The sequence below is a fragment of the Panthera onca genome, chromosome D1, assembly GCF_046562875.1.
Source record: "Panthera onca isolate mPanOnc1 chromosome D1, mPanOnc1 haplotype 2, whole genome shotgun sequence".
Lineage (NCBI taxonomy): Eukaryota > Metazoa > Chordata > Mammalia > Carnivora > Felidae > Panthera > Panthera onca.
Window position 1 is genome coordinate 47,882,640 of NC_138348.1, and position 15,216 is coordinate 47,897,855.

The 15,216-nt window shown below is 40.4% G+C and overlaps 1 protein-coding gene and 1 long non-coding RNA gene across 3 annotated transcripts in view; both read right to left on the minus strand.

Moving 5' to 3' along the window:
- CTR9 (CTR9 component of Paf1/RNA polymerase II complex) overlaps positions 1 to 4,019 on the minus strand; it is a 29,653-nt gene extending 25,634 nt beyond the window's left edge. Inside the window, exons 1-3 of the mRNA XM_078433216.2 lie at positions 3,627 to 4,019; positions 2,266 to 2,364; positions 1 to 240 (exon numbers count right to left, since the gene is read on the minus strand). Coding sequence (XP_078289342.1) covers positions 1 to 240; positions 2,266 to 2,364; positions 3,627 to 3,671 — 384 coding nt within the window. The 5' untranslated portion in view covers positions 3,672 to 4,019. The remainder of the gene's footprint in view (positions 241 to 2,265; positions 2,365 to 3,626) is intronic.
- Positions 4,020 to 10,277: 6,258 nt separating this feature from the next.
- LOC132661449 (uncharacterized) overlaps positions 10,278 to 15,216 on the minus strand; it is a 203,706-nt gene continuing 198,767 nt past the window's right edge. For both annotated transcript variants that reach the window (XR_009602223.3, XR_009602222.3), the window contains 2 exons: positions 12,191 to 12,375; positions 10,278 to 10,708 (listed from right to left, as the gene is read on the minus strand). This is a non-coding gene — a long non-coding RNA (uncharacterized LOC132661449). The remainder of the gene's footprint in view (positions 10,709 to 12,190; positions 12,376 to 15,216) is intronic.

Consider the following 15,216-nt stretch of genomic DNA (forward strand, 5'->3'; position numbering starts at 1 on the left):
CTGATCATACATAATAATTTTATCGGCCATGGTATACAACAGGGTTGCCTGTGTAATAAGATCTTTCTTATTATCCTTATTCTTTTCCTTCCGAGCCTGTTGTACATAATAGGCTGCCAATGTATCCAAGCAGGTCATCTGGTCTTTCTCATGGTCTCTATAGTCCAAATTGCCATCTATACGTGCTGCTTCCAACAACTTTACAAACTCTTCTGTTTTTCCTTGCTTGTAATATTCCAGCTAAAAGGTAAAGAATCAGATTAGGATTATTAAAGCATATGTCCATACAAAAAGATGCATACAAACATTTACAGCAGCTCTGTCTGTAATAGCCAAAAACTGGAAACAACTCGATTGTTGATCAACAGGTGAATGGATAAACAAGCAGTGGTAATCTGCTTGTGGTATAATAGCTGCTGCTCAGTAGAAAAAAGTAAAGAACTACTCATACATACTACAATGTGGATAAATCTCAAGATGATTACGCTGAGAGAAGACAGACCAAAAAGAGTACATATTGAAATGATTCCACTTGTATAAAACTCTAGAATATGCAATCTTTAGCAACAAAAGCAGATCAGGTGTAGGCTAAGCACCATGGGGGGGTGGGAAAGAGTCTGGAAGAAGGTTTTAGGGAGTGATGGATATATTAATCTTGATTGTGGTGGTGATTTCACAGGGGTGAAATATGGTAAAACATCTCAAATGGTACATGTCAAATATGTGCAGTTTATTATAGGTGAATTATGCCTTAATAAAGCTGTTAAAAAAGTGATAATCACTATCAATGTTTCCAAATTACTACTTAGCTAGCAATAGTTGATTTCAAACTAAATCAGAGCCCAAGAGAAAAAGCAATAAGGAGAGGGATAGGGATACAGAATTCTAAACAGAAAACTTAGGCTCTGGTTCTAGATCTATCGAAATTATCCATGACTTTGGGCCTGCTGAATAACTTCTTTGGGCACTTGTTTCATTTATTAATACTAAAAAGAATATTCATCATTTATTAACTACTATGAGCCACAGACTGCACCAGGAGATTTACATACTTATCTTTAATCTACACAATCTACTACAATCTAATCTACTACAATCACTCTTAAAGTGAATACTAACATCACATTGTAGATGAGAACACAGGCTCAGAAGGTAGATCATTTGTCTAAGGTCACACAGCTAGTTAGCAGCCAAGTAGGAATTTGAACAAAGGTCTCTCTGATCCCAAAGCCTACACTCTTTTCTTTGTAACATACTACAGCCCACAATGTTTCATCAATTTTACCGCAGGTACCATGCTAATACTTCAATATTCCATTTTTTCTGTAAGTGCTGTTAAAGAAGGCATTACACTACAGAAAATCTAAATTCCCTCTGGCTTTAAAAACTATGTGACAAGCATCAATGGCTTGTTCTCCACAGACTAGGAAAACAACACTTCAGAAAGGCACTATTGTCACTACAAGTATTTCTCTGTAAATCTATATCTAAGAAATTCTTTACAGTTAAGTTTGAGCACTGGATATAAGTTCAATTTTAGATCTACTTCTACCTTTCAAGATAATATAAGGTACCTCCTATGTATCTTTACATGAAAGTGACCTGTGGCACACTTGCTTTGCAAAAATGATTGCAGTATATGTTGTATTATATTACCAGAATAATCTACTAGGATGTTCTCACAAAAAGGAAACATTAGGCAGTCAGTTCTGGGGAGAGTGAAGGATGTTAGAATTTTAGGCTCTCTGAAGTGATTCTCCTGAGAATCTCCAGGAGGGTTTATGTTGTGGAAGGGATCAAAGAGGACAAAAAACAAGACTGAGATAAACCTCACCCCAAAGAGCTTTTATGAGCGAGCCTGGAATGTAATCACTTTCTAGAGTATTTTATGGGAAATGTTTTATTGTTACGGACAACAACACTAAGTAATGTTTACATGGTGGTATCTTGTTTTTTCTCAGATTATCTACAAACCATAAGCCAGTCTTCACTGAGTAATTAATAAATAATCAAATACTCAGCACGGAATACTGTTTAATGTAAATGAATTTTGCCTTTACCAACCCATACTAATTTACCAGTGGACTAGCACATCACTTGGGAAACTGGTCTTCTTGTTCTATAAATGGTAATACAATTAACTTCCATACACATGGTACAATTTACTTATCATGCTCCCAAGCTGGCTATGACTGTATCTGGAAATAGAAATCATAGGTTTTTCCCAGTCAACATATAAAAAATATTTGTTACATGAACACTGACCGCCAAAGCAATCCATATGTGCAGTTGTGTGTGTTCCTGTTTCAGAATACTGATAACTTCGTCTCCCTCCGGTAACTGATCGAAGTCAAGTTCAATGACCTAAAACACAAAATGTAGGTTTTAACTTTTATTTCTTCCTTAAATTCACATTTCTTCTTTGCTGCTTTTCAGAATATACATCAATATGGATACACAGAGGGTTTGTGTTCACTTTCAATAGGGATGAGCAAATACATGTTAAGAAATGTTTAAGGCACACATGTCAAATAGGTCATATGGTAATATTAAGATAAAAGCACAGAGAAGCCAACAAATATCGCTAGTTGTCTTCAAATCACTAGAACTATAAAATGTTCCAAAAGCTTTGCTTGCTCAAAAATAACAAAACCAAACCCTGCTTAACACATAATGCAGGTAGAGTGCAGAAAAGCACCCCAGACACTCTGAGGCTATAGGTCTGACAACTTGAGAGGCATAATCCAGAGGCAATGCAAAGTTGAATGCCCCTGTACACATTAATCAGGGAGACAGCATTTGCGCGTCACCGACACTCCTGAAAGTGGGCACAAAAATTAACAGTAGGTGAATGTTCTGGAATTAGATAGTGGTTATGGTTACACAACTTTGCAAATACTACTGAAAACCAGTGGATTTGACGCTAAGTGAATTATATCTCAGTATCTTATCTCAACCCAACAAAAGTACAAGTATGAGATATATATATATTATATATATATATATATAATATATAATATATATATTGGATATAAACATCACTGCTGAGAGCTTTACTCAGACAAGCCCCAGACTACCCATGATGAGGCGTGGGAAGGGAGAGAGGGTTAAATTCTATCTGTGCACAGTGGAGGCTATATCTCTGGGTCTCTATTTCGCTGATGGAGCCGTGTGTGGAGGACACAGTGCACCATGACAGACGCGAGTTTCTAAGGGATAAAGGGCGACTCCTATGTACTCTCTGGGAAAGATAGTTTGAGCAGCAGAGAGACCACGGTGACATCAGCGCCCACCTCTTTTATCTGAGGTGCCTTACAATTTATCGGCACTCTCATATCCTGCGCCCGTGAATTAGGAAGAGAGCAGAGTACTGTAACAGACGAACAGGTAGGAAAGGAACTTTCAAGTACTCCTCGGGGTGGCTCCGAGGCTGCGGGGACGTGATGTTCCCAGCCTGGGAAGGTGCAGGAGCTGGGGAAGGAGGTGACTGGGATTTCGGCGGGGGATTTCGACCTGGGCTCCTGGGGGAGAAGGTGCTCTCGCTTAGGAGACGAAGTCGAGAGAAGGGGAGAGGAAGAGATCGTCCAAGTTCACGGCCCCCACCCTCCCCCATACGCGACACTTACCTCGTCAGTGTCCCGGAGGGGAATCTCGATGGAGCCCCGCGACATGATGAGATCAGAAGGCGAGCGGGCGTCTCGCCCCTCCGCTCCGCAGCCGGTACTCCTGGCTTCTGGCTCGTCCAGAGGCTAGCGGCCGCCCGGGATCAGGTCGTGACTGCCGCCCCGCGGCGCCGCCGGGGCTTCGGCTTCTCCTTCCCGTCAGCCGCTTAAACAACGAACAGCAGACGGCGTCCGGCCACTTCCGGCAGCCCCGCCCCCTGCCCCGGAAGCATTCCTCGCGGGAGGGCCTGTCGGAAGGCAGGCTCAGCCTGTGTCTCTGATGTTTCCTTGACGATGTTTCCTTGACTCTGAAATGACGGCGCCGAGGTTTTCGTTAGCGTGCCAGCTCCTCGGTGGGTTTGCGGCTTCCGAATCAGACCCGCACTGGCGCGGCGTGAATAAAAGCGCCGAAGGCGTAGCCGTCCCGCCCCGTGGTGGGCGGACGACGAATGAGGCTCGAGTTCGGGGCCTGGCCACTGACTGACGTGGGACCTCCGGCCAATTCTGGCAATAGTGTCCGAGCCGGACTCCGCCTCTGTGCCCCGATCTTTTCTTCTGTTGGAGTTGGCCGATCTTTTCTTCTGTAGATTGCCGTGAATAATTCAATCATGCATTCCTCAGCCCTGTCAGGGGCTCCTCCTTTAGCAGATATTAGGTGCAAGTCATACCTGTGCTACCTTTGTGATCAGTTTAAATGTAAATGTTCCAGTGAATTCTGTAATCATTATGACAGTTCTGTATTTTATGTGTGCGCGTGTGTTGTGTGTGTGTGTGTGTGTGTGTGTGTGTGTGTGCGCGCGCGCGCGCGCGTGTTTTCGGTTCTTGGAAGCATATGAGAATCTGCTGGATTTGTGATTTTAATAAAGTTGTTGAAGAATGTGATTAAACCTGTAATCTGTTTTGATTACATTATAGACTTCGATTAAATACGTTTTAATTACTGTTTTCAGTGTAGAATATGATTAATAGTCTGTAATCAATGTTTTCATTCAATCAGATAAGAATCTAAGTTTTTAAACCACGTCAGTTTTACCTCCTAAATGCCTCTCAGGTGTATCTTCTCTTCATCTCACCGCCTCCATTCTAGCCGGGAACCAATATCATCATTTTGATGCCTGGATTACTGCAGTGGCCTCCCGGTTTACCTAATACTCCATCCACTCCCCATAAAAGCCCTAAATTCCAATCCAGCATCAGCATGTTATACACTTACCTTTTAAAAGCACCAACTCGACATTTGTATTTCCTCCTAACTCCCTCAAAAACTTTAAGTGGAAACTTTGTAAGCCTTTTTATGTGGAAACTTTGTTAAATTTGTTTTGGTTAGTTGAGTAAACTATTTCAACATTAAGGGCTGTGCTGTCCTAACATAATGCTAACTCTGTAATTAGTCATGTAATTTTAAATAAGCTAGGTGATTTACAGTTTTCTAGTAGCCACACTTAAAAAGCAAAAGCAAGTAGATGAAATTGATTTTAGTGACATATTTTATTTAACCCAATATATCCAAAATATAATTTCAACAGGTAATCAATATAAAAACTGAGATAATTTACATTTTTATACAAATCTTAGAAATCCATTATGTACTTTACACTTACATGCTTTATTCTTAATTGCTTAATTTCAATTGGAAATTGATTTCATAAAATATAGATTTCTTAAAATTTGCAGTTGCAAAAATAGATTCACATATCTGAGTTCTTCCAAGCATGCTTAAGTTTTCCAAAAACTGAAGCAATTATCAGTTTTAAATGTTAATTAAAAATAAATGAAATTAAAAATTCAATTCCTCAGTTGCATTAGCCATATTTCCAGCGCTCAATAGCCACATATGCTTAGTAAATACTGTTTGGGACAAAACAAGACAACATTTCCAGGAAATACTGCTTACTACATATTAATGTTTATAAGGTGAGCTTTGTACAAAAGTACACATATTGGTGAATGTTCTTCTCCATGCTCAAAACCTCCCTGGCCTTGAAGACCCTAGCAATATGTTTGAATTTGTCGTTGAGTTACTGACAACCAAAGGCATCCTAACTGATAATGCAGACATTATGACTGATTGAATAATAGGAGAATAGATTTAGATTGGGATTTGGAGGAAGTGATACTTAAGTTGTAACTGGGAAGATGAGTAAGATTTGGCTCCATAAAGGCTACAAGAGAGTGTGTACCAGACAGGGAACAGTGTGCTGGGGGAAGAGTTGGTGAACCTGAAAGAAGGCCATGTGGCTGGAACATAGATATGGGGAGCATAACATAAGTTGAGGGCAAAGACATAAGAAGTAGCCACATCATGCCCAGATTTATCCACATAAAGCAAAATTAGCGCCTTTCCCTGCTTCCAATATGAGAAAGTATGTATGTCACATACCACAGTTAGGAAAAACAAAACACTTTGTGCTCTGAGGTAAGCCAAAAAAGGACAGTGTCATACTATCTATAGTCTCCAAAGTGAATAAAACCTTTAGCCTTTCTCGCATGTTACTGATTCCCTAACAAAAATAATTTAATTGCTGACTTTTGTAATGCTGATTTTTCTAAGTCTGATGATATGCAATAATTTGGGGGAGTATGGCAAACATGTGAGAAAGTTGCTTTTTCCGTTATGAACCATATAACCTTGGGGACCGTGTTTTGTGAACCAGTCCTTCTAAAGTTGAACTCACTTGTAAACTTTTGCAAGTGTTTTTCTAAGAAATCTTTTTTTTTTTTTTCTAAATGCTTTTGTCTCTGAGACTTCTTTTGGCAAAGGATATGTTATGGAGTTGGGATTTTACCTTAGGTGCAATGTAACTGGAAGTTTTAAGTGATGTGTACATGTTTCAATCAGCATGTGCCTGTGATAAAGAATTGGTTTTGTCATTTTAAAAGATTGTTCTGGTTACATTGTGTAGAATAGATTAGAGTGTTTGAGAGGATGTGGGCAGACCACTTAGGAAACTAGTCCTGGTGACTGGCCAGGTAACACATGATAAACAGCTAGGAATAGGTTTAAGGTAGTGGACATAGTATATCTCCATTTCTCTCTACCTCCACAATAATCAATCAATCAATCAATCAATCAATCTTAATCACTAGGTCTTGCTAATGCATTATATATACAGGTCATTGAAAAAGTAGTGTCAGGAAGAACTTCCAGAGTTCTGCCATCAATTACTGGGTGATTGAAGTGTCATTTTCCAAGATAGAAATGATTATAGAGGAGTACATTAGGGCAAGACTACATCACTACTTGGGTATCAGAGATATGTCTGGGACAGATATCGGACAGGTTGGATATACGGATTTGGAGCTCAAAAGACGGTTTCTGGGCTAGAGAAAGAAGTCTGTGAGCTGCTGACATATAAATGAAATTTAAAACTATGGAATTGTGTAAGATAATCTAGGGAGAGGATGTAGAATGACAAGAGAAGGCCCGGACCAAGCTCGAGGCATTCTAGCATATAGCGGGCACGGAGGGGTAGAGGGTCTGCTGGGATCAGAATACTGGATAGAGAGAAAAATCACCTGACAACAATTGGGACCAAAATTGCGACTCTTTACTCTGGTACTTACAGGCAGCTTCTTATTTTTCCCTAAGCATAGCAGATATGGATGATATAGGCATTTTAAACTATATAGATCTAGTTTTGGAATGAGTACAGAGATTTTATTTCAACTGGCGTGATTGTGCGGTGTTGCTTCACGAAATGCCATTCACCACGTTGGGCCTGAGTGCACCAGATGAAGGTAAAGCAATTAGTGTATTTGGTCAGTGTGGACTTTGTTGAGTACATACTCAAGAGAGACAGCTAAGAGTCTTTAGTTTTCTGTTGTTGGTACTGTGGTTGGTTGCAGTGTTGGTAAATACATATGTTTATGCAATCCAAAGAGTGAGCTATTTTATAGGCTGATACAATATGCTAATTATTAAAAAGAGATAAAGAATAGTTGATCTTAAAGAATGTTTGACATCTTAAATCAGATCTCTTGTATTTATTATTTATAAAGTTCTTAAGCTTTTTTTTTTAATGTTTATTTATTTTCTAGAGAGACACAGAGTGCAAGCATGGGAGGGGCAGAGTGGGAGACACAGAATCTGAAGCAGACTCCAGGCTCTGAGATAACAGCACAGAGCCTGACGGGGGGCTCAAACTCACGAACCGTGAGATCATGACCTGAGCCAAAGTCGGACACAACCTACTGAGCCACCCAGGTGCCCCTGGGCAGTTGTTTTATAATCTACACCATAATTTCCTCTGGGTTTTCAATAAACATTCATCTCTAAAACATGAGCTTATTTTTAGGAATTTAAAACTACATGAAATGCTCCCTTAGGTAAGAGCTGAGAACATAAAGGTAAACAGCTCTAATTTGATTGTCAGTGAAAAACTGTGATGGGAATCTTAGTTCTGGAAAATTAGAATAACCAGAAAATCCTCCAGTCGTAAAACACCTAGATATGCTGGATTAAAAACCCAACAAGAACAACATAGTAAATGTCCTTGTAAATGCATAGCTGAGAGATCTAATGATCTGAATAACAGGAATTTAAGCCTATAAGGGTGCCTGGGTGGCTCAGTCGGTTAAGTGTTGGACTCTTGATTTGGGCTCAGGTCATGATCTCATGGTTTGTGAGATGAAGCCCCCAGTTCATCTCTGTGCTGACAGAGCAGAGCCTGCTTAGGATTCTCTCTTTCCCTCCCTCTCTCAAAATAAATAAACATTAAAAAAATATTTTGAAAAGTAAAGGAATTTGAGCCTATACTAAGACTGCCCAGATAGCGGTGGATGCAAGAAGGATGTTGTTTTCCATTACTTCCAGGATTTGAGTTTTAACGCTCACAGAGACAGAATTAGAGGCTTTGGGCCCATGCTGCAAGCCCTTAAAAACTACACCCTCAGCACAAGGGGCAGTGGGTAGGGTGGAACTAAAGAAAAAAATCCTACCAAGACAGATGACAGTCTGGTATCTGGATTTACAAGTTGCAAATGGTGGTGGTAGTGTGACAGAGGTGGTTGGGAGAGGGGTGTGAGAGTTTCACGTGAGAATTTGCAACCATGGATCTGTATGCCAGGTAGGTTTGATGTTTGATATTACGTACTTGATCTGGGAATTCCCAAGGCAAGAAATTAATATAGGAAATATCCCTAAGTGTGTGGTATCTCTGGGATGCCTGAGCAACTTAATTAATCTTTTTGATTGATATGAATTAAGTCATAGTAATAAACAGGCATTGAATGTTTACTGTGTCAGCACTCTGCATGCTGAAACTCATTTAATCCTCGGAACAACCCTATGGCATGCGTACAGTAATCTGTCAATGGTGCGGAGCAATGAGGAGTGGCATCTGTCTCCTAGGATTCATGTGGAAATAAGATGAGGTGTAATGGGATGTCAATGCTGATGTGACTCTTCTTTGGAAACTGTGACCCTATGCTTTATCCCTTGGGTTTTCTCACTTCAAGTAGGACACAGACTCTCAAACTCTTCTCTTCCCCTCTTTCTGGTCGTCCCTAAAGATAAGGAGCACAAGACCCCTTCTTGTTGTAAGGATTTTATTATTGATTCTTGTTGAAGGAAGGAAAGAATTTGAGGTGGCCTTAAAAATGGGAAGAATTTGAATAGGCTGAATGTGGGAAGAATGTTTCAAGCAGAAAGGATATTGAGCAAAATCTTAACAGCAGGAATAATACTTTTTAGAAAAAAATTTAATGTTTTTTTAAAAATTCATTTTTGAGAGAGAGAGAGCATGAGCAGCGAGGGGTAGAGAGAGAGGGGGACAGAGGATCTTAAGTAGGCTCTGTGCTGACAGCAGAGAGCCCAATGCAGGGCTCGAACTCACAAATCACGAGATCATGACCTGAGCTGCAGTTGGATGCTCAGCCAACTGAGCCACCCCGGCATCCCAGGATTAATACACTTTAAAGACCAGTGACAAGTAAACACATCACGACATTAAAAGTTGATAATTCCTAAAAATAAAAAACAAAAACAAAACAAAAGAAACCAAAAGCCAAAAACCAAAACCAAACCAAACCAAACCAAACCAAACCAAAAAACAACCCACAAAAACCAAAACCGTTGATAATTCCTTGATATCCGTCATGTATCCCATCTCCTCCAGGAAGCCTTCCTCATTAACATCCTTCAAGATACTGTCCTCCTCTGCTTCCTATTGTCTCCAGAAACAGCTTGGTATTGAACTACATTCAGTCTGGAAGAAAGGTATATGCCCTGTGTCTATCACAGTTTATTTAAATACAGTTTTTGAATGTAGTCTTTTCTCCCCTCTGACTTTGCCCTTCCTGAAGGTTGGAAGACTTTTGGAATGCTCCCTTTTCCTAGTGTAAGGAACCTAGAAGGTGCTCAGAACATAAATAGATTTGGAACTGCTTTATAAAAGTCTCAGAAGCACAGCAAGGGATATTGTTTCCCAAAGCAAACGTACTCATGGAATTTGCATGTTACTGCTTTGTGTAGACAAAGCTTTCTGCTTAAGTGTTTAAATAAATATTTTGAAGATATTTTCAGAACCTCGAAAAGCGAAGATTGCTCTTCACATTCATTCCTAAAAGTTGCGAGAAGCATTACAAATTCGAGAAAAGATGGATTACTTTGACTGAATTATCTTAGGTTTTGTATATTAAACGGTCTTTATTTATAAAATGAGTTTAGAACTGTTTAAAAATACTTTTACCTGATTCTTTGTCTATCTTTATGTATGTTATAAACACATCACTGTGCTCTGGGACTTGTTAGGGCAAAGAAAAAATTAATGTGCTCTGGAGTGCAAATTCTTTTTATTTAACCCTGTGTGACTTTCTGCCTCAACAAGTATGTTACAACTTAAGAAATTCTTTCCCAACTATCCTACCCACTTAACTCATTCTATGAGTGTGTAAAATCAACTTGACTGTGTAGTTTATGATGATCAAGTAGTGGCTTAAACAGTATAACCAAACTTAGACAATCTATCAGTGCTTTTGGCTGATGACATGAAGGGCAGGTCATACTGACATATTTACCCACAGTAGATAACTCCTGCTTGTGAGGCCTGTTTACAAAGACAGTTGTAAAAAAAAAAAAAAGCACATTAGGATCAACATTTCAGTACTATTTTCGTTTTAAAATAACTTCATTTTGTGGGGGAATAAAGGGAGAGTGTTTCAAGTTTGGGAGAGATTTTCCATTTTCATATTTTGGAGACAGGACTGTCCCTGGGATCAGTGCTTTTTAAACTTCTGAGTGTTAACGAGCATCACCTAGAGAGTTAATTGAAACTTAGATTTCTGGACTCCACCCGTTTCTGATTTAGTGGGGGTGGGGTGGGGTGGGGTGGAACATTTACTTCTCCAATGAGTTCTCAGGTGGTACTGATGCCCTTGGTCCAGGGGCCGCACTTTGAGAACCACAGTTTGGGGAGCCGTGGATTAGAGAGTCCTAGATTCAGAACTCCACAAGCAAAGTTTTGCTTTCTTGAATGCTCACATTGTGGGAGGCACTGTGCAAGTCACTTTGCATATGGTCTGTCTGACTCACACAGCAGCCTTACAAGCTGGGAATGATTGTCCCTATTTTACAGATCAAGGAGTTGAAGCTCAGGACATTAATTAAGTAATCCACGATCACACAGCTAGTAAGTGGCAGAGCCAGAGTTTGAACATGGGCTTCTGCTAAAGTCTGCTTTTTCATCTGGACCAAAGTGCTTCTATTTCCAGCTCCTTCCTCATGCAGGAATGACTTCTCTAACATCCCTGAACCATGGTTCTTTGGCTTCTGCTCAAAACCGTCACAGAGACGCACTCACTACTTCGGGAAGCAGGCCTTGTTGGGGGATAGAGACCAATTGTCTGGTTTGCCTGGGACATAGCCGTTTCCCTGGGTGGGACTTTCAGTTTTGAAACCCAGACAGCATGGGAATAATGGGTCTCTCCGGGATGGCTCAAACCATTTCAAACACATGATAATGAGCCCACCCTTCTTTCCTATAATTTTGCACTTCTGTTGTGGTTTTGTCTAACAGGGTCTTATCCATCACAGTCCTTCAGATATTTGAAGATGATGATCTTTCCACCAGTCTTCAGACTGTCTTTATTCCCCCTGATCTTTCCTCACATAACATAGTTTACATGGCATATACTGTGTGTCTGGAATCATTCCTAGGGCTTTATGCATATTAACTAATTAAATCCTCACAAAAGTCCTATGAGGTAGGAATGATTATTACCCCATTTTATAGATGGGGAAACTGAGGCACAGGTAAGTACCCTGGCCAAGGTCACATAGTTATCAAGAGGCTAAGTCGGGATTTCAGCCTACAGAGTATGGCTCCAGAATCTGAATTCTTAGTCACTATACTTTACTGCTTTCCACTCAGTCAATAAGGCTTTACTGAGCACCTATTATGCTCAGTGAAAAGATGCAGAAGAGAGATGTGGTCCTACAGTTTTTCAGGAAACACATTGGCAAAAAGTAAACAAAAGAATAAAGTAATTACAAATGAGAATACGAGTTATGAAAGAAAAAGGTGTGGCACCTGGGTGGCTCAGTTGGTTGAGCATCCGATTCCTGATTTTGGCTCAGGTTGTGATCTCCTGGTTGATGAATTCAAGGCCCAAGTTGGGCTCTGCGCTGACAGTATGGAGCTTGCTTGGGATTCTCTCTCTTCCCCTCTCTCTCTGCTCCTCCCTCGCTTGCATTCTCTCTCTCAAAATAAAGAAACTTAAAAACAAAACAAAACAAAAAAGGAAAAAAGGTTAATGATAGAAAATACTGGGGAAGGAGTTTGAGTCCAGTCAGGAGATAGAAAATACACAGCAGCTTTAATGGGGGCAGTTTAATATAAAGAATTATTAACTGTGATAAAAGAGTAACTATAAGCTGTAAGAAAACTATCTGGGACCTTAGAGCTGAAGGAGTGTACTTAAAAAAGGGAAAACTTGGAAGGGATTCAGCTTCATTAGAGAAGGTGAGGGTATTAGCTCAGGCCGCCATAACAGAATACCATAGACTCGACAGCTTGAACAAAAGGCATTTATTTCTCACAATTCTGGAGGCTGGAAGTCCAAGATCCAAGTGCCAGTCAATTAGGTTTCCTAGTGAGGGCTTCCTTCCTGGTTTGCAGATAATGACTTTTGGCTGCATCCTCACAGAGAGGGAAAAGAGGGAGAAAGGGAGAGAGATAGTGTTCTCTAGAGTTTCTTCTTCTAAGGCAATAATTCCATCATGAGAGCCCCACCCTCATGACCTCATCTAAATGTAATTATCTTCCAAATGCCCCACCTCCAGATATCATCCCATGGGGGTTAGGGTTTAATTTATAAATCTTGGGGGACACAATTCAGTCCATAGCAATGTGGGTCAGCCATTTGATAGCAGAGAAGTTGGGTGATTTGGCCAAGCTGGAGCTGGTCTGGAGTCACTGGATAAACAGTAGGCCACCTTCTGGATTGCAGGAGGGGATGCAGGCTATCAACCTAGGTGGTGTGGGTGGTGTGGGTAGTGTGGGTGATGTGTGGCCCTGGCACGTGCAGGAGGCCTTTAGGACATATGGAGCATATGGGGGCTTGAGTGCTTGTGGAGAGGGCTGTGGAAAGGTTGTCTGTCCGCTGAGACTGCAGAGTTACAGACGGATGGTGCTCTGGGCCCACGGCTGGGGTAAGCTTCAGCAGGCATCCTCATATCCACCCCTCTGCCCCGGAAAAGGGAAGGCCAGCCTCTTCCTCCAGAAATGTCCCTCCATTGCCTTCAACTGAGAAAGTTTGCATCTTATTCACTTTAAAGGAGAAATGCTTGAAGAATCCCATTGTTAAGGGGCGACTGGGTGGCTCAGTCGGTTAAGCATCTGACTTCACTGCAAGCCATGATCTCAGGGTTCATGAGTTCGAGCCCCACATCGAGCTCTGCACTGACAGTGCAGAGTCTGCTTGAGATTCTCTCTTCCTTCCTATCTCTCTGCTCCTCCCCTGCACTCTCTCTCAAAATAAATACATAAAATTAAAAAAAAACTCCTGTTGTTTAGCACAGAACATATTTTGAAAGGTGCAATCAGAGCTGAGAGGCCATAATTTGATAATGAACAATTTAGTGCCAAATTTTTAAAAACTGTTAATAATATAGATCCAAAGTAAAACTTTCCAAGGTCTTCAACTTTACTCCAGAAAGATACAAAATGAAAAGAGAGAATCTCACTCCTTCCCTTTATGTATGTATGTATGTATGTATGTATGTATGTATGTATGTATTTGTGAGAGAGAGTGAGAGAGAGCAAGCTCAAGCAGGGGAGGGGCAAAGAGAAAGGGAGAAAGAGAATCCTAAGTAGGCTCCACTCTGTCAGCACAGAGCCTGACGTGGGACTCGATCCCATGAACCATTAGATCATGACCTGAGCTGAAATCAAGAGTTAGACGCTCAACGTACTGAGCTACCCATGTGCCCCTCACTCTTTCCCTTTATATCCCATTTTATCTCCTCAAAAGTAAAAAGCATAGTTTCCCAGGTTTCTTCTAGAAAAAAACAATGCATTTACTCACATATGTGTCAATGTTATAATTTATACAAAAGGGATCATTTTCCTCTACACTATGCTTTTTTCTTTTAATATGTCTTAAAAATCTCCCCCCATTAGCGAACCTGGCTTTGTTCTTATCTCCGTAGATATTGACTATCATGACATCATCATCTGTTTACTCATCTTTCTTTTCCCCAGTGATTTGAAATCTCACCTTTACACCTTTATAGTATACTAAATTCCCTTGTGCATTACGGTCTCATTTTGATTTTTCTTTGGTTACATTAATTTCTTAGCACATTAACATATCCAGATCTCCTTTTTCTTTTTAATCACAGCAAAGTATTGTGTCATATGGATGACATATAATTTATTTACTTTTAATAGACGCTTTGGGCTTTACTTTTTTAAAAAAATGTTTGTTTATTTTGAGAGAGAGAGAGGGAGAGAGAGAATCCCAAGCAGGCTCCTCACTGTCAGTGCAGAGCCTGACACAGGGCTTGAGCTTACAAACCGTGAGACCATGACGTGAGCCAAAATCAAGAGTTAGATGCTCAACTGATTGAGGCACCCAGGTGCCCCTGGGTTTTACTTTTCTAAAAAGTCCACCAAAAAGATTCCTGTACCTATATATGGTTGCATTTTTGTACATACAACCATATGTAAATTCTTTGCTATGTGAAAGGACATGCACCTGTAAAATTTTGGAATTTATCACATTAACCTGCAGTAAGACCTCATCGGTTTATAACCTCCTCCCATCACAGGTGGATGAGGGTACTGATTCCCACAGTCCTGGCAGCAGCAGAGAAGCCTTGCACCAGCCTGATGAGTGAAGAAAAAATGTTTTCTTACTCTTTAGATTTGCGTTTTTAAATTTATACGTGAAGTAGAGCACCCTTCCACATGTTTATCATCTTTTGAACCTTTTTTTCTACAAACTATTTCTATCCTTTGCATAATTTTCTATTGAGCTGTTCTTTTTTTTTTAAATTTTTTAATGTTTATTTCTTTTTAAGAGAGAGAGAGCACAAGTGAGGGAGGAGCAGAGA